Below are 26,847 nucleotides of genomic sequence, written 5' to 3'. Positions count from 1 at the left end.
ACAACAGAAGAAGGTAAAGTCTTCCTTGCACAAACAACTGATACGTCAGGAAATGCACACACAGCAGAATACTTACAAGAAGTGGCAGTAAAAGCTATAACGACATGTGAACAAAAATTCAAATGTCTAGTACGCAGTTTGGTCACTGACAATGCTGCAAACGTATCCAAGATGAGAAGAGATTTAGAAGAGCAGGGAGGGAATACAAAGCTGCTAATAACATATGGTTGCTCATTTGCTGCACCTCTTAGCCAAAGACTTAAGTGTTCCAGAAATAAAGGCTAATGTTGTTGAAATTGCTAAATACTTCCGTAATAATCATTTTGCTGCAGCAGCTCTGAAAAGGATGGGTGGAACCAAGCTAACGCTCCCACAAGATGTTAGATGGAACTCTGTGGTGGACTGTTTTGAGCAGTATATCAAAAACTGGCCTATTCTGATGACACTTTGTGAAGAAAATCGAGATAAAATAGATGGCACTGTCACGGCCAAAATCCTCAACATTGGGCTTAAGAGAAATGTTGAACATGTGCTGAGCTTCCTGAAACCCATCTCTCAAGCTTTAAACAAAATACAGAAAAATAGCTGTTTTATTGCGGATGCTGTTGAAATTTGGAAGGAACTGAGTGAACACTTAAAAACAGAACTACACATGGACAGAATTAAATTACAAGCAGTAAACAAACGAATGGGACAAGCACTGACTCCAGCTCATTTTTTGGCAAATATTGTCAATATCCAATATCGGGGTCAAAACCTAAGTGCTGAGGAAGAGGAGTTAGCTATGACATGGGTATCCAGCAATCATCCATCTTTAATGCCAACTATAATAAACTTCAGACCTAAGGGGGAACCATTCAAGAAATATATGTTTGCTGAAGATATTTTAAAGAAGGTCACACCAGTAAACTGGTGGAAGTCACTTAAGCGCTTGGATTTAGAGACTGTTCAAGTAATGATTTCACTTTTAACAGCAGTAGCTTCTTCTGCAGGCGTTGAAAGAATATTCTCTTCCTTTGGACTCATTCATTCTAAATTGAGAAATCGGTTGGGACCCAATAAAGCAGGAAAGCTTGTTTTTCTTTTCCAGATTATGAATAGGAACAAAGAAGATGATGATGAAGATGACGACAAGTGAGCTACAGAGGACAGCAGGGACAGTAGTATTTAAGTTTTTCATGTGTCGGCTGGGCTGACAGTCTAAGTTTCTTAAAATAAATATATATTTTGTTTGGCCAAATTAGTTAACAAACATGGATTTTGTTTAAGCAAATAACTTATGCTGTAATGTTATTGTTTCAGTTGAACAAATCTATTTAAATTGTTATTAAGGTCAGGATTATTTTTCTCCTTCCTAAGTACAACAGAACAGTGGTGTCCAAATATGAATGATTAACCCATTAAACTGGGGAGAAAAAAGTAATATAAAAAGTGATAATAAAAATATTCATCTACTTGCATGTTAAAGTAGCAAGAACTAGTTTAGGTAGAAACTTTGATTTAAATCAAGCCTTACTGACTAGTGATTTAAATCGTGATTTAAATCAGTTAGATTTAAATCAAATCCACCCTGCTACGTGGGCTGTGTTATGTACTACGTGGGCTGTGTTATGTACTACGTGGGCTGTGTTATGTACTACGTGGGCTGTGTTATATACTGCGTGGGCTGTGCAATATACTACTATACATATTCTAGAATACCCGATGCGTTAGAATCGGGCCACCATATAGTGTATATGTGTGTGTGTGTATATATATATTATATACACATACACTAGATGGTAGCCCGATCCTAACACATCGGCTATTCTAGAATATGTATGTAGTTTATTTATGAAGATTTTAGAATAATACATTGAATACACAGGATTCGGCCGGCTGCGACGAATTAGCGAAGCGTGGTTCAAAATCCCGTGCCAATTCGCGGCCGGACTGTTCCTGCCGCTGATTGTTCGTGGCCGGCCATGTAGTATATAACAGCCCACGTAGTAAGTAGCGCAGCCCCCGGAGGGTGTAGCTCAGCCCCCGGAGCGTAGTATATAGCAATGTGGACTTCATATCCCTGTTAAAAAAAAGAATTAAAATAAATAGTTATATACTCACCTTCCGTTGGCCCTGGATCCAGGCGATGCGGTTACCGACGCTCCTCGTGCGCTCCGGTTCCAAGAGTGCAGTGCGGTCTCACAAGACCGCTACGTCATCATCTCACGAGACCGCAATGCATGTCACCGGAGCGTCGCAAGGAGCGGGAAAGGCCGGTTCTGGACCTGAGGGGCCGACGGACGGTGAGTATATAACGATTTTTTTTTATTATTTTTAACATTAGATCTTTTAACTATTGATGCCGCATAGGCAGCATCAATAGTAAAAAGTTGGTCACACAGGGTTAATAGCAGCGGTAACGGAGTACGTTACCCGCGGCATAACGAGGTCCGTTACCGCTGCCATTAACCCTGTGTGTGTGAGCGCTGACTGCGGGGAGTAAGGAGCGGCCATTTTGCCACCGGACTATGCTCGTCGCTGATTGGTCGCGGCAAAACGGCCACGACCAATCAGCGACTTGGATTTCCATGACAGACAGAGGCCGGTAAGTGACCCATAGACAAATATATATATATATATTAGCTGTACTACCCGGCTTCGCCTGGGGTAATAACTGCTGTTAGCAAAATAGAATGTGTTAACAAAAATTTATTCTGCACAAAAAAACCACAAAACAAATAGATAGAAGCATTTTACAACATATATAATTCAACACCAGAGATATTCCACACAGATTTAACTAAATTGGCCAAGTAATGTGAAGTAATCTTCTACTACTTATTCGAGAGCCTTTTGATAAACGACATTCTTAGTTTTTCCTTCAGGTGCAAAGACAAACAGATTTTTGGCTGTTCCATCTCTTGAACAGGCCACATAAAGTTGACCATGAGAAAAGCATGGAGATTGTAAATCTAATCTAGCTGAAGAGCCCGGCATTGCCTGGGCATAGTAAATATCTGTGGTTAGTTATAGCACCTCACTTCTCTTATTTTCCCATCACGCCTCTCATTTTCCCCATCACATCTTTCATTTTCCCCCTCACATCTCTCATTTTCTCCCTCACACCTCTCATTTTCCCCCTCACTCCTCTTATTTTCCCCCTCACTCCTCTCATTCCCCCCCTAACACTTGTCATTTCGACCTCACATCTGTCATTTTCCGATCACTCCACTATTTTCCCTCACTCCTCTCATTTTGCACTCACACCTTTTCATTTTCACCTCACACCTCTCATTTTCACCTCAGTATATACATGTTTGTCATCTCCCTTATATATAGTATACACCTGTATGTCATCTCCTGTATATAGTATATACCTGTGTCATCTCCCCTGTATATAGTATATACCTGCTGTGTCATCTCCTCCTATATATAGTATATACCTGTATGTAATCTCCTCCTGTATATAGAATATACCTGTGTCATCTCACCTATATATAGTATATATCTGTGTCATCTCCTCCTGTATATAGTATATACCTGTATGTCATCTCCTCCTATACATAGCATATACCTGTATGTCATCTCCTCCTGTATATACTATATACCTGTAGGTAATCTGCTCCTGTATATAGTATATACCTGTGTGTCATCTCCTTCTGTATATAGTATATACCTGTATGTCATCTCCTGCTGTATGTAGTATGTACCTGTATGTCATCTCCTCCTCTATATAGTATATACCTGTGTGTCATCTCTCCTGTATCTATATATATAATTGTCTAAGGGTTTTTCTGTCTGTCTGTCTGTCTGTCTTTCTGTCTGTCCTGGAAATCCCATGTCTCTGATTGGTCGAGGCCGCCAGGCCTTGACCAATCAGCGACAGGCACAGTATCGACGTAGATGTCATAATGGTTGCCAAGGCGATGATGATGTCATAAAGGTATACTACGGGGACATGCATATTCTAGAATACCCGATGTGTTAGAATCGGGCCACAATCTAGTATAGTATATATCTGTGTCATCTCCTCCTGCATATAGTATATACCTGTGTGTCATCTCCCCTGTAAATAGTATATACCTGTGTGTCATCTCCTCCTGTATATAGTATATATCTGTATGTCATCTCCTCCTGTATTAGACCTCGTTCACACGCTATTTGGTCAGTATTTTTACCTCAGTATTTGTAAGCTAAATTGGCAGCCTGATAAATCCCCAGCCAACAGTAAGCCCACCCCCTGGCAGTATATATTAGCTCACACATACACATAATAGACTGGTCATGTGACTGACAGCTGCCGGATTCCTATATGGTACATTTGTTGCTCTTGTAGTTTGTCAGCTTATTAATCAGATTTTTATTTTTGAAGGATAATACCAGACTTGTGTGTGTTTTAGGGCGAGTTTCGTGTGTCAAGTTGTGTGTGTTGAGTTGCGTGTGGCGACATGCATGTAGCGACTTTTGTGAGATGGGTTTTGTGTGGTGACATGCGTGTAGCAGTTTTTTGTGTGTCGAGTTGCATGTGACAGGTTAGTGTAGCAAGTTGTGTGCAGCAAGTTTTGCGCATGGCGAGTTTTGCGCGTGGCGAGTTTTATGTGTGGTGCCTTTTGAGTATGTGCAAGTTTTGTGTGAGGCAACTTTTGCAACTTTTGTGCATGTGGCAATTTTTCCGCGTGTGCAAGTTTTGCGTGTGGCGAGTTTTCCATGAGGTGAGTTTTGCACGTGTGGTGAGTTTTGCATGTGGAGAGTTTTGCGCGTGGCGAGTTTTGAGCGGCGACTTTTGTGTTTCAACTTTTATGTGGCGAGGTTGGTGTATGTGTGGTGAAATGTGCGCTGAGGGTGGTATATGTGTTCGAGCACGTGGTAGTGTGTGGCGCATTTTGTGTGTGTGTTCTTATCCCCGTGGTGGTGTGGTGATTATCCCATGTCGGGGCCCCACCTTAGCAACTGTACAGTATATACTCTTTGGCGCCATCGCTCTCATTCTTTAAGTCCCCCTTGTTCACATCTGGCAGCTGTTAATTTGCCTCCAACACTTTTCCTTTCATTTTTTCCCCATTATGTAGATAGGGGCGAAATTGTTTGGTGAATTGGAAAGCGCGGGGTTAAAATTTCACCTCACAACATAGCCTATGACGCTCTCGGGGTCCAGACGTGTGACTGTGCAAAATTTTGTGGCTGTAGCTGCGACGGTTCAGATGCCAATCCCGGACACACACACACACACATACATACATACATACATACATACATACATACATACATACACACATTCAGCTTTATATGTTAGATAGATAGATAGATATATATATATATATATATATATATATATATATATATATATATATATATATTAGAAATAGTAAAAAGCAGCAAAAAAGAATAAATGTGTGTGTGTGTGTGTGTATGTATATATATATATATATGTGTGTATATATATATATATATATATATATATATATATATATATATATATATATATATATATATAGCAATCATTCATAGGTACATGCCAGTCCTTCTAGACAAATCTAAATTAAAAAAAAGTTGAAGCAGCTCCTTATAGATCAATTATAAGGTGCTATTTATTAGCACATGCGGCGATGCTACACACACACACACACACACACACACACACACACACACACACACACACACACACACACACACACACACACACACACACACACTCTCTCTCTAATGGAATTGTTGATGATTATATCTATATAAAGCAGTGGAGGCGGACCCCAGAGACTTAGTCACAGGTTTTAATCACAGTTTACTTAAAATGTGGAGTTACATTTTTAGAGTAGATCTGTTGCCAAATTTTACAATACAAACTGCATACATTATTAAACAGATCTTAACCTGTTGAGACTGATGTGTTTACTTTAAAAACCATGTTGGTGGGTTCTATAAGGCTATTTGTACACCGTCTTTTTGACAAGTTTCCGGAACAGAAACTAGGAAGAAACTCCCAAATTTTTTAGGAGAGTTTCCGCTCAATTTCTTGTCTAAAAACTAATTGAAAAATTGTGTGTGCACATAGCCTGATCCTGAGAGAGAGCACCAAGAATACATGCAGTTTGTATTGTGAAATCTGGGGAGCGGCCCGCTTCTACAGTAGCATCAGATGACTGTCTATATATGAGTGCTGTGAACTTGTAGCATATTTGGCTGAATAGTGAAGCCAAAACGCGCTAGATATGGCACCCTTGCCCTCACTGTGCCAGTGGCGGACAGACAGACGAGGGCCCAGGAACAATATTTGGGCCCCACATTGTGAGACATAAGCTGCTGTTGTTTTAGAGGTGCAGGTGGACCCCTTTACACCTTGGGCCCCTGTGCAGCTGCACTGTTTGCACCAATGGTATGTTCGCCCTGTCTCAAGTCCGCCCTGTCTCATGGTCGTGTAAAAGAGATGAAAATAATCCAGAAAATTAAGCATTTTGAAAAATAACTCGCTTCTGACTTAATAGTGACAGACACCCTGTCGCCAGGTATTTTCTAACCCATCTGAGTATTGCAAGATTTGGAAGCAGAGATCCTGATTCCAGCGATGTGTCACTCACTTTTCTGATTGCTACAGATTTGATTAAAACCTGTTATAGCTGCTGGAGCTCTACCAGTTCTCTGAATGCTTAGCCCTGTATAACCCCACCACACCACTGATTGGCAGCTTTTGTGTACATTATTCATGGACAGAAAGCTGCCAATTGGTGGTGGTGTAGATGGACTAGGAAGCTGAGTTTCAAACCTCCTTTCATTTGGTGTGGGTGCTGTGTGGCGGCCATTATTGCTGTGGTTTCTCTGACGCCCATGACGGCACCACGGAGAGAGGGGATCCGCCCACCAAGGACAGGAAACCTACAGATAAAAAGGCGGTATCTCTCTCCTGCATCAGTTGGTTTCCTGTCCTTGATGGGAGACCTACAGATTCACCTCCGTGGTGTCATCAAGAGAAGATTCGTCGTGGACAATGCCGGGGCCAATCAGCTCGATTCAGGCAGCGGGGGCCCCCCTGCCTCGGCTGGTGTGGTGACCCGAAGCGCCACCGCTGGGGCTAGTAGGCCTTTAGGGTGCGCGGAGAGAGGTGGCTGGTCTATGGCCACCTCTCTAGGTAAGACTCACCGGCAGCAGCATTATCCAAGGGGGGTCCCTCTGTGGATAGGAGCCAACATCTTGTTCCTCCTGCGTAAATCTGCAGGCTGTAGTTCCCGGGGGTTCCGGGAAGCCAGCAAGAAGGTAAGGTGATGCGCGGTGCCATCTTGGATTCCGCTGCGCACGCGCGAGATTCCCCGGGATTTTAACAGGAGGAGTCTCTGCGCACGCGCGGCTGGCTGCGGCATCGCTCAGGGCTAAATGAGCCGCGCAGGCGCGGGACTTGGCTGTGCAGCCGCGGTCTGGGAACTCGCTACATCGGCGCAGGCGCGAGATTCTGTGCGATCGCGCCGGAGCTGCGCATGCGCGGGAATATTTTTTTTAAAAAAATGGCGCCTTCCACCGCTATTTAGTGAGCACACACGTGGGGGCAGACGCTTCCTATGGAGACCGTCCAGCGCTCACCAGTCATGAGCGACGTCGAACAGGCATCTCCCCTGTCCAGGGCATCTCCGCCGCCGCCACAGCAGCAGCAGAAGCAACGTCCCCAGAAAGGGCACCAGGATACCGGTAAAGGGCGTTCTGGATCACTGCGCAGCAAGGAGTCCAGCACAGCGTCCGGCTCTAAGGATAGACTGACATTGGATCACTCCCAACCGGTATTTATGGGTCCATAAGGTGGTAAGTGATCTACGTGATAGTGAGGGCCTATCTTTGTGCTTCCTCACTATAGGGGAAGAAATGCACAGGCAAGTCTAAGCATAAGATTTGTGCTCTGTGTAGAGAAGATCTTCCATCTTCGTGGGAAAAGAGACTTTGCAGTGTCTGTATCCAACAGACAGTGTCAGAGGGCCTCCCCGGGTTCGCAGCGGACCATAAAAACCTGATCAAAGTCCAGGTAGAAGAGAACTTTAAGTCCCTTAAAGGGGGGAAAAAGCGGAGGAAGACCAAGCACAGATCCCAGTCTCCTGAGTCTGGGGATTCAGGGGAGGATATGGATTCAGACACCTCCACCTCTTCTTCCTCCTCGGCCTCATCATCATCATCCTCGTCCACTTCTGGAGGGCGTAGTTGCTTTCCCTTAGAAGAAACAGACAGTCTGGTTAAGGCTGTCAGAAGCACTATGGGGTTGGCAGACTCTCACCCCAAAAAATCTGTTCAGGACATAATGTTCGGGGGGCTCGACCAAAAAAAGAGAAGGGCCTTCCCCCTTAATGAAAAAATCCAGGCTTTAATTAAGAAAGAATGGAAGAAACCCGTAAGAAAGGCACTACTCACACCATAAAGGAAATACCCATTCGATGATCAATCTTGCTCCTGTTGGAATAAAGCGCCTAAGTTAGATGTGGCCATCGCTAAGGCATCAAAAAAATATGCCCTCCCATTCGAGGACATGGGGGTCTTGAAAGACCCAATGGACAAAAAGGCAGATGCCTTCCTCAGAGGCTCATGGGAGGCAGCTGGTGGAGGCCTTAAACCAGCAGTCGCGGCTGCATGTATATGGTTAGACCAATTAGAAAGCCAACTCAAAAATAAATCATCTCGTGACTCAATTTTAAATACTTTACCACTTATGCGTGGAGCTGCTGCCTTCTTAGCGGACGCTTCAGCCGATTCAATCAAATTATCAGCAAGAGCGGCGTTTTTTTCTAATGCCGCTAGACGAGCCCTTTGGCTTAATTGTTGGCCAGGAGATCTCCAAACAAAGTCTAGATTATGTACCATCCCCTGTGAAGGAGAATTCCTATTCGGGCCCACTCTAGATGATATCTTAGAGAAAGCTGGGGATAAAAAGAAATCCTTTACCTCCCTGAGTTTTCCTTCGTACAAGAGGCCCTTTCGGAGCAAGAGGTTCTTCCGAAGGAAACCGGGAAAAAATCAAGATAAATGAGAAGATAAGCGAAACAAAACCAAGGGGTTCATATTCAATAGGAACCCCAACGACAACAAAAAGCCTGCCCAATGAATGCTTGCCCCAGGTGGGGGGAAGGTTGTCCCTCTTCCTCTCGGCCTGGGAGAAAATTACCAGCAGTCCTTGGGTGTTGAGTATAATAAAATCAGGACTGAAGTTGAGGTTCCAAAAATCCCCTCGCCCCTTCTTTATGACAACATCGCTAAGGTCTTCGGAGGAAGAACAGCTAGCGTTGGAAAAAGAAGTCATGGGACTAGTAAGCAAAGGGGTTCTTACGGAAGTTCCCCTACAAGAAAAAGGACAAGGATATTACTCTCCTCTGTTCTTGAGAAAGAAACCGGACGGTTCTTTCAGGACGATCATAAATCTGAGAAATCTGAACAAATTTCTGGAGATTCAGTCTTTCAAAATGGAAACAATAAAGACCTCGATAAAAATGTTGTTCCCATTGTGTTTCATGGTAGTCCTGGATCTAAAGGACGCCTATTATCACGTCCCCATTCACAAAGATCACCAAAAATACCTCAGGATAGCAGTCTACATCAGAGGGGTGTTATGCCACTTTCAGTTTTTAGCCCTTCCCTTCGGGCTGGCCATAGCGCCACGGGTTTTCACAAAATTAGTGGCAGATGTAATGGCTCACCTGAGGGAGCAAGATACCCTGATAGTGCCATACCTCGACGATTTTTTGATAATCGGTTCCTCTCCGCAACATTGCGAGGAACAGCTGACGACAATCAGACATTCACTAGAAAATCTGGGCTGGTTAATGAACTTAAAAAAATCCAGGTTGTTACCATGCCAAATCCAGGAGTACCTGGGCCTTACTCTGGACTCTATAAAACAAGAATGCCGTCTCCCAGAGGGGAAAATTTAAAACATCATAAGTCTAGTATCCAAAAGGCGAGACACCCCTTACATAACCCTCCGTCAAGCTATGTCCCTCCTGGGATCCATGACGGCCTGCATCCCGGCAGTCCAATGGGCTCAGTTACACTCAAGGGATCTTCAATGGCAAATCTTGTCAGAAGAAGTCTCTCTAAAAGGAAATTTAGAAGGTCGGCTCAACTTGTCTCCAAGCACAATTCGGTCACTGAGTTGGTGGACATCGCTAGACAATCTTTCTCAAGGAATCCCATGGGTAACTCCAGTCTCACAGATAGTAACAACGGATGCGAGTCCCAGCGGGTGGGGTGCACACCTGAACGACCTGTTAGCCCAGGGAGCTTGGCCACCTCATCTGAAGAAGGTGTCCTCCAATATGAAGGAACTGCTGGCGGTCAAGTTTGCACTATTGGAGTTCCTGGGTCCCCTTCGGTCTCACCATGTCAGAGTAATGTCGGACAACAAAGTGGTGATAGCGTACCTAAATCGCCAGGGGGGTACCTGTTCTCAGAGTCTGATGGAGATAACCAAATCAATCTTCCACATAGCCGAAACCAACCTTCAATCCCTATCGGGCCTTCACATAAAAGGGGTGGAGAACTACAGGGCAGATTATCTAAGTCGCTCTCGCTTGAAACAGGGAGAATGGGAACTGAATCAGTCAGTGTTCTCTCAGATCTCAGTAAGATGGGTCAAACCGAATATAGACCTTTTCGCAAACCATCTAAACAAAAAAGTGAACACTTTTTGCTCAATAACACCTTTGGGGAACCCTGTATCTCTAGATGCGTTCCTGATTCCCTGGAACCATCAACTAGCATATGCCTTTCCCCCTATTGCTCTGATTCCGGCAGTGCTGAGGAAGATTCGGGAGGACGGGGCTCACATAATCTTAATAGCCCCGTTCTGGCCGAAGAGGCCTTGGTTTTCCTGGATGATGAGAATGTCCAACTCCGATCCATGGGTACTGCCGGATCTCCCAAACCTCCTCTCCCAAGGCCCAGTTCATCATCCACAGGTGGAGAGTTTGCACTTGACAGCTTGGCATTTGAAAGGGAGTTACTAGAAAACAGGGGTTTTTCTCCGGGGCTGGTATCTACACTACTGAAAAGTAGGAAGCCTGTTACAACCAAACAATAGGGGAGAATATGGAAAAAATGTCTTTCATCTTCAGGTGCCAAAATGGGGGAGGGTGTCCCTCTTAAAGCCATACTTGAGTTTCTGCAGAAAGGGTTAGAACTGGGTCTGGCCACAAGCACCTTAAAAGTTCACGTAGCGGCTCTAGGAGCCTTATTCAACTATGATTTAGCAGGGAATCGGTGGATTTCTAGATTCATCAGAGCAGCCGGTAGATCAAGACCTCTACCTGTGAAGGTTACCCCTAACTGGGATCTAAATTTAGTTCTTAGAGCATTATCTAAACCTCCCTTTGAACCCTTAACGGAAGCTCCAATCAAAATCTTATCCCTTAAAACTTCCTTGCTCGTTGCTCTCACTTCCGCACGTAGAGTCAGTGATATCCAGGCCCTATCCGCTAACCCCCCTTTCATGCAAATCCTCGATGATAGGGTCATCCTGAAAATTGACCCAGCATATCTCCCAAAAGTGGCATCCCGTTTCCATAGGACGCAAGAAATATCTCTGCCCTCCTTCTGTCCTAATCCCAAAAACAAAGAGGAAGAGGCATTGCATACATTAGATGTGAGGAGATGCCTGATGCATTACATAGAAGCCACTAGGGAGAGTAGGGAGGATACCTCTCTCTTTGTGTGTTTCCAGGGCCCCCGGAAGGGGAAGAAAGCATCTAAGGGCACCCTGGCAAGGTGGATTACAGAAGCCATCAGCCTGTCATACTCATCGAGTGGCATGCCCGTCCCGGGAAATATCAAGGTGCACTCAACAAGAGCAGTGGCAACCTCTTGGGCGGAGAAGGCCGGAGCTTCTATTGAGCAGATATGTAAAGCTGCTACCTGGTCTTCACCGTCCACTTTCTACAGGCACTATAGATTGGACCTTACCTCCTCTTCGGACCTTACCTTTGGTAAAAGGGTTCTGGAAGCGGTGGTCCCTCCCTAATGTACAAATCTCTGCAATTCTCTCCGTGGTGCCGTCATGGGCGTCAGAGAAAATAGTAGTTACTCACCGATAACGGTGTTTCTCTGAGCCCATGACGGCACCCGTACATTCCCTCCCTTCACTTCTTGGGTGTGCACAGAAATATAGTGCCTTATGCTAATAGTGTAAATAGTCACGCGGTATCTCAATTAAGTAATGTTAAATAAATAAGTCTCCGTTCATAGTCTCCCATCGTTCTCTAGTAAACAACTGATGCAGGAGAGAGGTACCGCCTTTTTATCTGTAGGTTTCCTGTCCTTGGTGGGCGGATCCCCTCTCTCCGTGGTGCCGTCATGGGCTCAGAGAAACACCGTTATCGGTGAGTAACTACTATTTTTGTGCTGGTGGGGCGGCGTGGTCTGGAGTCATGGTGACTCAGTCTTGCAGCATGGGTGCTGTGGGGCAACAGGCCGTCTGCCCTGCTGGTGCATTGCCGCTGTGGCGATGGTCGCCTCACGGCTCCGCTCCGTTAGAGCGGTAGGACCCACTACGAGATTTCTTTTTTTTTTTTTTTTTTTCTTCAGCATTTAGCTTTGTGGTGTTGGGTTTAGGGTTGTGGTTAGGAGTGGGTTGGGGTCAGGGCTGTGTTAGGGTTGCAGTTAGAATTGGGGGGTTTCCACTGTTTAGGTACATCAGGGGGGTCTCTAACCCATTCACCCCCGGAGCTTTTTTCGTTTTCGTTTTTCGCTCCCCTCCTTCCCAGAGCCATAACTTTTTTTATTTTTCCGTCAATATGGCCATGTGAGGGCTTATTTTTTGTAGGACGAGATGTACTTTTGAATGATACCATTGGTTTTACCATGCCGTGTAACAGAAAATGGGAAAAAAATTCCAAGTGTGATGAAATTGCAAAAGAAGTGCAATCTCACACTTGTTTTTTGTTTGCCTTTTTTGCTAGGTTCACTAAATGCTGAAACTGCCGTTATAATTCTCCAGGTCATTACGAGTTCATAGACACCTAACATGTCTAGGTTCTCTTTTATCTAAGTGGTAAAAAAAAATTCCAAAGTTTGCTAAAAAAAATAAAATAAATTGTGCCACTTTCCGATACCCGTAGCGTCTCCAATTTTTCGTGATCTGGGGTCGGGTGAGGGCCTATTTTTTGCGTGCTGAGCTGGCGTTTTTAATAATACCATTTTGGTGCAGATACGTTCTTTTGATCGCCCATTATTGCATTTTAATGCAATGTCGCGGCGACCAAAAAAGCGTAACTTTGGCGTTTTGATTTTTTTTCTCGCTACGCCATTTAGCGATCAGGTTAATCCTTTGCTTTTATTGATAGATCGGGCGATTCTGAACGCGGCGATACCAAATATGTGGTTTAATTTTTTTTATTTTTTTTATTTTTTTTTTATTTTGAAAGGGGGATGATTTGAACTTTTATATTTTTTTTATTTTTTTTATATTTTTAAACACTTTTTTTTTTTTAACCCCTTTCTGACATTAGACGTACTATCCCGTCGAGGTGGGGTGGGCCCGTATGACCACCGACGGGATAGTACGTCATAGCGATCGGCCGATCGCGGCTGGGTGTCAGCTGACTATTGCAGCTGACATCCGGCACTATGTGCCAGGAGCGGTCATGGACCGTCCCTGGCAAATTAACCCCCGGCACACTGCGATCAAACATGATCGCAGTGTTCCGGCGGTATAGGGAAGCATTGCGCAGGGAGGGGGCTCCCACTGCATGCTTCCCTGAGACCCCCCCGGAGCAACGCGATGTGCTCGTGTTGCTCCAAGGGTCTCTTACCTCCTCCTCCCTGCAGCAGGCCCGGATCCAAAATGGCCACAGCATCCAGGTCCTGCAGGGAGGTGGCTTCACAGCGCCTGCTCAGAGCAGGCGTCGGGAAGCCTGGAGCTGTGCACGTCAGATCGCTGATCTGACACAGTGCACAGCAAAGTGTCAGATCAGCGATCTTACACTATAAGGCCGGTTTCACACTTGTGTTTGGAGAAGCTGCGGAGGGCTGCGGACTTCCTCCGTGAAGCCCCGCCCTCCGCCGCTAGCTCCGCCTACTTCTGCATGCCGCCCGCATGCGGCCTGCGTACCTATCTTTAACATTAGGTACGCAGGTCGTGCGGCTGTATGCGGAGGCTGCCGCATGCGTCGTTTTGACGCTGCAGATAAAAAAGAAAAAAATGCTACAGGCTGCGTCATACGCTGGTCGCCGCAGCGTCAAAACGACGCATGCGGCAGCCTCCGCATACAGCCGCACGACCTACATACCTAATGTTAAATATAGGTACACAGGCCGCATGCCGGCCGCATGCAGAAGTAGGCGGAGCTAGCGGCGGAGGGCGGGGCTTCACGGAGGAAGTCCGCAGCTGCTCCAAACGCAAGTGTGAAACCGGCCTAACATGATGCCCTCCCCTGGGGCAATGTTGTAGTGTTAAAAGAAAAAACATTCACATGTGTAAAAAATAAAAATAAAAAAAAAATTCCAAAAAAAAAAAAAATTGTTCCTATAAATACATTTCTTTATCTAAATAAAAAAAAAAACAATAAAAGTACACATTTAGTATCGACCGACCTATGAAACTGTCCCACTAGTTAACCCCAACGCTTTATTATCATACTGCCAAACAAAAAGTGGAATAATACGCGATCAAAAAGACGGATATAAATAACCATGGTACCGCTGAAAACGTCATCTTGTCCCGCAAAAAACGAGCCGCCATACAGCGTCATCAAAGAAAAAATAAAAGTTATAGTCCTCAGAATAAAGCGATGCAAAAATAATTATTTTTTCTAGAAAAGTTTTTATTGTATAAAAGCGCCAAAACATAAAACAATGATATAAATGAGATATCGCTGTAATCGTACTGACCCGAAGAATAAAACTGCTTTATCCATTTTGCCAAACGTGGAATGGTATAAACGCCCCCCCAAAAGAAATTCATGAATAGCTGGTTTTTGGTCATTCTGCCTCACAAAAATCGGAATAAAAAGTGATCAAAAAATGTCACGTGCCCGAAAATGTTACCAATAAAAACGTCAACTCGTCCCGCAAAAAACAAGACCTCACATGACTCTGTGGACCAAAATATGGAAAAATTATAGCTCTCAAAATGTGGTAACACAAAAAATATTTTTTGCAATAAAAAGCGTCTTTCAGTGTGTGATGGCTGCCAATTATAAAAAATCCGCTACAAAACCCACTGTAAAAGTAAATCAAACCCCCCTTCATCACCGGCTTAGTTAGGGAAAAATTAAAAAATTTAAAAAATGTATTTCCATTTTCCCGTTAGGTTAGGGCTTGAGTTTGGGCAAGGGTTAGGGCTAGGGTTAGGGTTGGGGCTAGGGTTAAGGCTACAGTTTGGGTTGGGGCTAAAGTTAGGGTTAGGGTTGGGGGTAAAGTTAGGGTTAGGGTTTGGATTACATTTACGGTTGGGAATAAGGTTGGGATTAGGGTTTAGGGGTGTGGTTAGGGTTACCATTGGGATTAGGGTTAGGGATGTGTTTGGATTATGGTTTGTTATTATTGGGGGTTTCCACTGTTTAGGCACATCAGGGGCTCTCCAAACGCGACATGGCGTCCGATCTCAATTCCAGCCAATTCTGCGTTGAAAAAGTAAAACAGTGCTCCTTCCCTTCCGAGCTCTCCCGTGGGACCAAACAAGGGTTTACCCCAACATATGGGGTATCGGCGTACTCGGGATACATTGGACAACAACTTTTGGGGTCCAATTTCTTCTGTTACCCTTGGGAAAATACAAAACTGGGGGCTAAAAAATTTTTGTGGAAATTTTTTTTTATTTTCACGGCTCTGCGTTATAAACTGTAGTGAAACACTTGGGGGTTCAAAGTTCTCACAACACATCTAGATAAGTTCCTTGGGGGGTCTAAGCCAGGTATAGAGCATATCGAGCTTACAGGTTTCTGGATCCTTTTCTCATTCTGCTTTCACTTGACACAAAAGTTTGGAATGTATAATGTATCAGAATATGTATAATTAGTCAGTCTGTGTGCATAGCCTTATTACAAATGTCAATTATTCCCCATCCACTTTCTTTTACAGATAACTAATGGAACATCATCAGTGATTGTATCCAGAAAGCGCACATCTGATGGAAATTATGAGAAAGAGAAGGACTTGTGTATAAAATTTTTTGATCAGTGGTCTGAATCAGATCAGGTTGAATTTGTTGAACATCTTATTTCCCGAATGTGTCACTACCAACATGGTCATATTAATTCTTACTTGAAGCCCATGTTGCAACGAGACTTCATCACGGCACTACCAGGTAAATATTGTGAAACGCTCCACAAGTCGCTAGAGAAATGGTGTTAATGTTCACAAATGTCTATTGAAAACTCAGAAAAATGTTGCCACTTTCCTTTTTTTTTTTATCCCTTGTTCTTAAACTTTTCCCACAAAAAGACATTTCTGTCCGTCCTGATGGAGTGTAACTTGCCACATCAAGATTTGTGTCCCAGAGATGGCGCAGATATAGTGGTGTCTAGCTTTAATTCCAGCAGTTTCAATCTTCCTCCATATTACCACTGTATTGATGGGTTGCTACAGCAACTGGTGGCCTAACAATGGGCTCTGTGTCTGCCTAGGAAAAGAGAAGACCACACTCTCGAGCTTCAATGCAAAACAAGTGTTTGTGATCCCATATACAACATGGTGGCTTACCTCCCAGCCTTTCAGCAATGCTTCAAAACACTCTGGGTGTAAGCTGAAACATTGCAGATTGGGTGACAAATGCACTTGCTTAGAAGCTTGCGAGTGCTGCCTTTGTGTCTTTTCCTTTGTTACTTTGTCGATTGGTTTAGCTAGAGGATAAGGTTTAGCCAAGGACAAGGTATCCCACTCATACTCCCCCTTTTACTAATAGGCTGCCTGCTACTATGCCACTGTCAAAAAGACTAAAGAAATATCCAAAGGCCTCTACTATTGTCTCTCATACAGTGTGCAAGATTAACCCCTTAACCCCCAGAGCTTTTTTCGCTCCCCTTCTTCCCAGAGCCATAACTTTTTTATTTTTCCGTCAATATGGCCATGTGAGGGCTTACTTTTTATGGCACAAGTTGTACGTTTGGACGGCACCATTGGTTTTACCATGTCGTGTACTAGAAAACAGGATTAAAATTCCAAGTGCGGTGAAATTGCAAAAAAAAAGTGCAATCCCACACTTGTTTCTTGTTTGGCTTTTTTTGCTAGGTTCACTAAATGCTAAAACTGACCTGCCATTATGATTCTCCAGGTCATTATGAGTTCATAGACCTCAAATATGTCTAGGTTCTTTTTTTATGTATGTGGTGAAAAATTCCAAAATTTGCTAAAAAAAATAAATAAAAAATTGTGCAATTTTCCGAGACCCGTAGCGTCTCCATTTTTTCAGGATCTCTAGTTGGATGAGAGCTTATGCTCATCAGATCACTCCTATGTAGCAGATTTACTGCATTGCTTTGAGCGCCGTCCACAGGGTGGCGCTCACAGCAATCTGGCATCAACAACAATAGAGGTGTACAGAAGACCTCTGGTTGTTATACCAACGCACCGATGACGCCCGATCACGTGACTGGGGTCACAGGTGCGTGCGTTTCCGACCCGATGGCCGGAAACACTTGTTAAATGCCACTGTCAGTGTTTGACAGCGGCATTTAACTAGTTAATAGCGGCGGGTGGATCGCGGTTCCACCCGCCACTATTGCGGGCACATGTCAGCTGTACAAAACAGCTGACATGTCCCGGCTTTGATGCGGGCTCACCGCTGGAGCCCGCATCAAAGCGGGGGTTCTGCCATTGGACGTACTATTCCGTCCAATGGCAGAAAAGGGTTAAACAATCCAGGGAATCTTCTTTAGCAAAGCCATCCAAACAGATGAAAGTAACAGTGTCAACTGTGGTAAAAGAAAGTGAAAAATGTCTATTTCTCCAGCATCTTACACCAGCAGTGTTAGTGCTTGACAAAAACAGCTGTGTTCGTCAAAATGTAGTTCTATGATTTTTGGAGGAATAAAGTTTTTGTTTCACCTGCATCACTGAAATGGACGCTGTCATTTCTTATATTTGTCTTCATAAAGTTGGACTCATACATTCATGTTTCAGTGAGAACAAACTGACTGTGGGTCTCCTGATAAAACCCTACAGCCCTGTATATGCTTGTGAGACTGAACGGCTAGCTTGCACTTGGACCATGAAATGTGTGAAACTAGCCTAATACTGACATGCAGGGTTTATTACACTGCACTGCATACATTTTGCATTGTATTATCTAAGGAGCACATAGTCAAGTCCCCTTGTGGGATGAATAAGTATGGTGAAAATTAAAAATATTTAATTAGTACCCAAAAATTCCCAAATTTATCAGTGAAAATTGGCTTATTCTGGAAAATACAAATGCCCCCCAAAAGACACACATTTGCTATAAGCTCTTTCATAACGACCCATACTTAAAAAAAACAAAAAAACCCAAAACATTTCATTATGTATCTGGCACAATCCACAACTTTAAAAAAAAAAAATCAATAATCCTTGCCAGAAATGCTGTTTTGTTTTAGCCAGCCTCACAAAAAATGTTACGTAAAGAGATCAAATAGTCATAGGTATGCCAGAATGATGCCAAAGAGAAGACATTTCCGGCTGTTCTACACACAAAATCAAGTTCTCACACAGTTCAATCAACAGGGAAAATGAGTTACCCACATTTTTTTGGGCTGAAAAGGCCCCCCCTCGACTTATGCATGAGTCATGGTAAGAAAGCCGGCGGAGGAGGGGGTCGGCGGAGCAGCGGGTGCCAGGAGCTGGCGCACACATCATACTTGCCTACCTGCGCGCCCTCGGTGCTGGCACCCATAGGGGTGGAGCGCATATTCATCACCTTAATGAGTGTTACCACGTGACCGCTCAGCACAGGAGAGCTGCCAGAGCCGCGGCGGGACAACGGAGATGCAGGGACCTGCAGCAACGGACCGAGGAGGGTGAGGAGGATGGTGGAGCCATGGAGAGGACTGGGGAGCCACGCATATGATGGGGGAGCCACGCATACAATGAGGGGACCGAGGGAGCCACACAGAGAAGGATAGGGATGAGGGGGACAATGCATACTCGTCTTATACTCGAGTCAATAAGCTTACCCAGTTTTCTGTGGCAAAATTAGGTGCCTCGGCTTATACTTGGGTCGGCTTATACTCAAGTATATACGGTATGTCTCAGAATATGGAAATTGCAGGGAAAAAAGTGTTTTGTCTTTTTTTTTTTTTAAGGTAAAATAAATCTAAAAAACTATGTAAGTTAACTACAAATTAGAGAAACAGACTAGACATTGATCAAATATTCATATCTACCCAAAACTAGCACCACGTAAAAACTACAGCTGGTCCCACTGGAGCCAGTCAGTGTGCATAGTGGTCTTGAGCAATCTCTCTGCATCACTGATTAGCCAAGTGATTGGCTGCAGCTGTCGCATGCTGCAATCTTGTCAGCATGTGACAGTCTGTCATGCACATCACATAGCATTCACTGAGACTGCTGTATACATCACAGGATGCACTCAGACTGCTGTATACATCAAATAGGATACACTGAGACTGCTGTATGCATTACATAGAACACAGTGAAACACTACTGTATATATCAAATAGGATACAATGAGTCTGCTGTATACATCATATAGCATATGCAGAGACTTCTGTATACATCATATAGCATATGCAGAGACTGCTGTATACATCATATAGCATATGCAGAGACTGCTGTATACATCATATACCATATGCAGAGACTGCTGTATACATCATATAGAATACGCAGAGACTTCTGTATACATCATATAGAATACGCAGAGACTGCTGTATACATCATATAGAATAGAGACTCTGCTGTATACATCATGTAGAATACTGAGACTCTGCTGTATACATCATGTAGAATACTGAGACTCTGCTGTATACATCATATAGAATACACTGAGACTCTGCTGTATACATAATATAGAATAGAGACTCTGCTGTATACATCATATAGAATACACTGAGACTCTGCTGTATACATCATATAGAATACACTGAGACTCTGCTGTATACATCATATAGAATACACTGAGACTCTGCTGTATACATCATATAGAATACACGGAGACTGCTGTATACATCATATACCATATGCAGAGACTGCTGTATACATCATATAGAATACGCAGAGACTGCTGTATACAACATATAGAATAGAGACTGCTGTATACATCATGTAGAATACACGGAGACTCTGCTGTATACATCATATAGAATACACGGAGACTCTGCTGTATACATCATGTAGAATACACGGAGACTGCTGTATACATCATGTAGAATACACGGAGACTCTGCTGTATACATCATATAGAATACACAGAGACTCTGCTGTATACATCATATAGAATACACGGAGACTCTGCTGTATACATCATATAGAATACACGGAGACTGCTGTATACATCATATAGAATACACGGAGACTGCTGTATACATATAGAATACACGGAGACTCTGCTGTATACATCATATAGAATACACGGAGCCTCTGCTGTATACATCATATAGAATACACGGAGACTGCTGTATACATCATGTAGAATACACGGAGACTCTGCTGTATACATCATATAGAATACACGGAGACTCTGCTGTATACATCATATAGAATACACGGAGACTCTGCTGTATACATCATATAGAATAGAGACTCTGCTGTATACATCATGTAGAATACACGGAGACTCTGCTGTATACATCATATAGAATACACGGAGCCTCTGCTGTATACATCATATAGAATACACGGAGACTGCTGTATACATCATGTAGAATACACGGAGACTGCTGTATACATCATGTAGAATACACGGAGACTCTGCTGTATACATCATATAGAATACACGGAGACTCTGCTGTATACATCATATAGAATACACGGAGACTCTGCTGTATACATCATATAGAATAGAGACTCTGCTGTATACATCATGTAGAATACACGGAGACTCTGCTGTATACATCATATAGAATACACGGAGACTCTGCTGTATACATCATATAGAATACACTGAGACTCTGCTGTATCCATCATTTAGTGGTCACTTAAACTCCTGTATACATCACATAGAATATACTCCGATCGCGGTACACATCATACAGGCTACACTGAAACTGGGGCAAAAGAAAAGTCCAGCTCACCATAGTCTTTATCCCAGGAAGCTCGGAGCACGGAAACGCTGTGTCAGGGCGTGAGGAGGCCAGAAATGAAGAAAGAATTCCAGCTCAACCAGGCGATGAAAAGTAAACACTTGGTACTTTATTCACTTCATGTCAGAAGCAGAGGATAAGACATCAGCACAATACAATTAAAAACACTATCTACGCGTTTCAGGTGACAGAGCACCCTTAATCATGATATCATGATTAAGGGTGCTCTGTCACCTGAAACGCGTAGATAGTGTTTTTAATTGTATTGTGCTGATGTCTTATCCTCTGCTTCTGACATGAAGTGAATAAAGTACCAAGTGTTTACTTTTCATCGCCTCGTTGAGCTGGAATTCTTTCTTCATACACTGAAACTGCCATACATATCACAGAGGATACACTGCATATTCCTTTTAATTCTGCGTTTTAATTTGTATGCAAATGAGATGTTAAGTGTTCTGTCATGCCCAGAGATTTTAATGAGCCACTACCACCTCAGGTTGTCTCCCCACTTAGTTCCATCCTCTTCAGCTTGATTACTGGTGTCTGCCCTGTGATGTCACGTGTCAGGCACGGAAGCTAGACTGTGAGCTGCCAATCTGCTGAAGAGGCTGGTACTATGAAGGAAAAAATTTGGAGGGAGTGGCTCCTTAAAGCAGCGCTCCCATCAAAATGTATATCCTCTTAATATATTGCAATCATATTCTATCCCACTGTGCACTTACAGTTGCTCATTTTTCCCTCTTACCCAGCTAATTCTTTTCTTTTCCATTAGGACTATGACCTCACGTAATGAAAAACTGACTAGCTGAATCCTTCTAAGGCCGGTTTCACATTAGCGTTTTGAGGAGCTGCGGACGGCTGCAGACTTCCTCAGTGAAGCCCTACCCTCGGCCGCACCTCCGCCGCTAGCTCCGCCTACTTCTTTATGGGGCCTGCATACCTTTCTTTAACATTAGGTACGCAGGTCGTGCCGCTGTATGCGGATGCTTCTGCATGCGTCGTTTTGACGATGCGGCGACCAGCGTAGGACGCAGCTTGTAGCAATTTTTTTTTCTCTGCATCATCAAAACGACGCATGCGGAAGCATCCGCATACAGCGGCACGACCTGTGTACTTAATGTTAAAGATAGGTACGCAGGCCGCATGCAGAAGTAGGCGGAGCTAGCGGCCGAGGGCAGGGCTTCACGGAGGAAGTCCGCAGCTCCTCAAAACGTTAGTGTGAAACTAGCCTAAGCTGTATGTAGAAACAGGAGTACATTTTCCCTGTATGAGTCACTGCAAAGTCACTGGGAGGAAACAGAAGGCAGCAGCTGGGTCAGGAGCTAAAGAGGGGGAATGATAAATGCAGGGACCAGAGACTTCTGTTTCTACATAGAGCAGAGAAGAAATAGCTGTGTAGGAAGACGAAATGAACAATAGTAAGTGAACAGTGCTATATAATATGATCGCAACATATTGAAAAAACTTTAATGGGAGGAGTGCTTCTTTAAATGTGTTGTCATTCCCAGAGCAGTTACCTCGCTTGCGTATGAATTATAATACTAATTTTTCGGGAAGCAACAAATAGGAGATTTAAAGATGTCATTGGATTTACAATTCAAGTACCTGCGTGTTCTTGCAATTTGGGGGTTAGATATTGCTGACAGATTCTCTTTAAAGTAGAGTCTATAACTGATAAGAAGGTGGGGAAAAAAGATTGAAAAGAATGCAATTATAGATACAACTTTTTTATTGAAACCATAATTATGTATTTTATTTTTGTTACTCTATATAATCAGTGTGCGTGATCCTGACTTATGGATACCACAGTCCAGTTTTTTTTGTCTGAGGAAGGTCGTCTCCTATACCTACTGTATATATTGTACAACCACTAAATTGTACCGTCCCATTCCACGTTATATTATCCAGATGGTAATAAAGTCCAGGAGGGGGCCATAGAATTTAGTGGCCGTCCAGCATGTTAGGGGACCACGTGCCAAGAATTCTAAACTATGGTATCTATAGGTAATAAAGCTATGTTTCAATTAATCACATTCTTTTCAATCTTTTTTTTTTTTTCCCCTCTTTGTTCTGTATGTTTTCTGTATGCAATTTGTTGGTAGTACTAAGGCCTCTTTCACACTTCCGTCGTTTGCAATCCTCTGCAATCCGTCATTTAGGGCAAAAAACGGATCCTGCAAATGTGCTCGCAGGTTGCGTTTTTTGCCCATAAACTTGTATTAGCAACGGATCGCGACGAATTGCCACACGTCGCATCCGTCGTGCGACGGATCCGTCGTGTTTTGGCGGACCGTCGCCACAAAAAAAGTTCAATGTAACTTTTTTTGTGCGTCGCGTCTGCCATTTTCGACTGCGCATGCGCAGCCGAACCCCCCCCCCCCCTACTCCCCGGACTGCAGAATGGGCAGCGGATGTGTCGAAAAACTGCATCCGCTGCCCACGTCGTGCAAAGAATTCACAACGTCTGTCGGTACGTCGGCCCGACGCATTGCGACGGGCCTGTACCGACGGAAATGTGAAAGGGGCCTAAGCAGTGAGGAGAGGGCAAGTGTGAGCTTTAGGATTGGAGTATTAGGTAGAGATAAGGCGCTTGTGGCCTCCTGGAACTTTATAAGAACGCTGTGTCAGTGGTTCATTTATACAAAGGCTTAATAGATCAGACACGTTTCTTTTATATCGTAAATGGTCTTTAAAATGTTAACCTGATCTGAGATTTCTTTATGGTTGTCCTCACTTACAGAACAGGGCTTGGAGCATATTGCAGAAAATATACTTTCCTACTTGGATGCTCGATCACTGTGTGCAGCAGAACTTGTATGCAAAGAATGGCAAAGGGTGATTTCAGAAGGCATGCTCTGGAAGAAGCTTATCGAGAGAATGGTCCGTACTGATCCATTATGGAAGGGTTTATCAGAAAGAAGACAATGGTATGTATTCCTCTTATGTCATTCAGTCCAGTCATTGCCCCAGGGTTTTACTACAGAATGTATGGTAATTGATTTTTTTTCCTCCCTCCTCCAGGGATCAATATCTTTTTAAAAACAGACCTACTGATGGCCCACCAAATTCATTTTACAGGTCACTTTACCCCAAAATTATTGAAGATATTGAGGTTAGTAATGTTTGCACTGGTGATTAATTTTAATTTTGTAAATAAAAATACTGTACAAAAAATAGGGCATGTGTAGGGCATAAAGAGATGGTCATAGCGCCCAATACTTTCCTTTTTTTTATGTAGTGCGGCCTTATCCGTGAACTTTCTGATGTAAACTGGTTGCCATGCTTTTAGGCCAGGGTTAGACGAGTGTATGTTCTCTCATGCAAAATATTCTGCTCGATTATGTTAATGACACTCTGCTCCAAATATGAGCCAAGTGTCAGTTTACTGAATCGGGCCTCTAGGGAAAAAAAAACCCCTGCAAATGTTCACTACCCCATAGTATAACATTGGTCCGAGTGCTATCCGTTAAAACATCAGATAGCACTCAGCCGTATTATACACTGTAAGCGAGCCCTTAATCAGCCCTTACTGTGAGCACTGCTCCTCTATCTCACAGCACCCTGCTTTCTGGGGAACGGTGCTCTTGCTCGCTCTCTTTCTCGCCCGCTCTCAAAACTGCTATTATCAATGTAGTTTCTGCTGTAAGCACTGAGGGGCTGTAAAGCTACGTTTCTAGGATGAGTGTTTGGTGAGTTTTTTTTTTCCTCTGAAGCTGCATATTTTTGCTACGTCAGACGCAAAGACACAATGTCTTACAATTCCAGCTAAGTGATGTGATTTATAGAAATCTCATGCCAGCGATGCTTCTTTTTTGCATGGTGTAAACTGACCTGCGGTGTGAGTTTCAAATCCGCAGCATGTCAATTACTCATGCGGATACGCTATGGAAACGCATCAAATTAATGTAATCTGCCGCAAAGTATGTCAATAAAGTTTCGTCAAATCCAAATACCAGGAAGTATCAAAAACAAACCAGCTTTATTTAAAGCGTGACACACGACACAATAAACGCATCGTCAAAAACACAATAAAAAACAAAATGAAAAACACAATTAAGGTTAACCTTATTTTTCGGACTATAAGACGCACCTTTTTCCTCCCAAAATATGGAGGATAATGGGGGTGGTGCGTCTTATAGTCCGGATGTATGGGCTCTGGCTGTGGTGGGAAGGTGGGGGAGCGGTTTCGGTGGAGCATTGGGTCACAGGAGGCTGGAGCTGGCGACTCTGGCTAACTCATGTGCCTGCTGCTAAAGAGAAATGAATATGCACCGCATTCCACGCCCATGGGCGTGGAGGGAAATGCATATTCATTTTTCTGGCATCCCTGGTATAACTGGCCCCATCTTGTTCCTGGAATTTTGGCCCCATCCTTTTTTCTTTTATAATTGGCCCCATCCTGTTCCTGGTATCCATGGCCCCATCAGGAAACATAAAAAAATAAAATAAAAAATTACCCTCACCTATACAGCGCTCCCTCGCAGCATCCTGCTCCGGTGCCAGCAGCTTCTTAATGCTTGTAAGAAGCGCATGGCAGGGGCGTCATGCGCTGCTCACAAGCAGAGCGAGCACAGCTGCCAGAATACTCACCAGGACCGTTCATCGAAGAGAGCGGTGAGTATTAGTGATGAGCGAATATACTAGTTACTCGAGATTTCTCGAGCATGCTCGGGGGTCCTCCGAGTATCTTTTTAGTGCTCGGAGATTGTTTTTCTTGCCGCAGCTGAAAGATTTACATCTGTTAGTCAGCATAAGTACATGTGGGGATTCCCTAGCAACCAGGCAACCCCACATGTACTTATGCTGGCTAACAGATGTAAAACATTCAGCTGCGGCAAGAAAAACTAAATCTCTGAGCAATAAAAAATACTCAGAGGACCCCCGAGCATGCTCGAGAAATCTTGAGTAATGAGTATATTCACTCATCACTAGTGAGTATCCATTCCATTCCTCTTCAGTGGCGAGGAATGTCAGCAGCCTGCTTCCTGCTGGGGCCGGTGGTCACGTGTGCCAATACTTAAGAGAAATGAATATTCAGAATATTCATTTCTCAAGTATCGGCACACGTGACTGCTGGCAGGAGCAGGAAGAAGGCAGCTGATAGTGCGCGCTACTGAAGAGGAATAGATACTCACCGCTCTCTGTAATGAACGGTCCTGGTGAGTATTCTGGCAGCTGTGCTCGCTCTGCTTGTGAGCAGCGTATGGCTTCCCTGCCATGGGCTTCTTGCAAGCATTAAGCAGCTGCTGGCACTGGAGCAGGACGCTGCGAGGGAGCGCCGTGTAGGTGAGTGTAATGTTTTGGGTTTTTTTTATGTTTCCTGATGGGGCCATGGATACCAGGAACAGGATGGGGCTAATTATAAAAGAATAAGGATGGGACCAACATTCCAAGAACATGATGGGGTCAATTATAAAAGAAAAAGGATGGGACCAACATTCCAGGAACAGCATGGAGCCAATTATAAAATAAAAAGGATGGGACCAACATTCCAGGAATGGGATGGGGCCAATTACAAAAGAAAAAGGATGGGGCCAATTATAAAAGAAAAAAGGATGGGGCTAATCATACCAGGAACGGGAAGGGGACATTATAAAAGAAAAGAGATGGGGGGCTAATCATACCAGGACCGGGATGGGGACAATTATACCAGACTAGGGATGGGACCAATCAT

General features: G+C 43.8%; 1 protein-coding gene across 2 annotated transcripts in view; it reads left to right on the top strand.

The window, feature by feature from the left end:
* FBXW11 (F-box and WD repeat domain containing 11) overlaps positions 1-26,847 on the top strand; it is a 156,762-nt gene that overhangs the window by 64,749 nt on the left and 65,166 nt on the right. For both annotated transcript variants that reach the window (XM_077266030.1, XM_077266029.1), the window contains 3 exons: positions 16,018-16,243; positions 23,914-24,100; positions 24,195-24,285. In XM_077266030.1, coding sequence (XP_077122145.1) covers positions 16,018-16,243; positions 23,914-24,100; positions 24,195-24,285 — 504 coding nt within the window. The remainder of the gene's footprint in view (positions 1-16,017; positions 16,244-23,913; positions 24,101-24,194; positions 24,286-26,847) is intronic.

This window comes from Ranitomeya variabilis, chromosome 5, assembly GCF_051348905.1.
Source record: "Ranitomeya variabilis isolate aRanVar5 chromosome 5, aRanVar5.hap1, whole genome shotgun sequence".
NCBI lineage: Eukaryota > Metazoa > Chordata > Amphibia > Anura > Dendrobatidae > Ranitomeya > Ranitomeya variabilis.
Note: the sequence above shows the minus strand (reverse complement) of the source record. Positions and strands in the feature narration are given on the sequence as shown.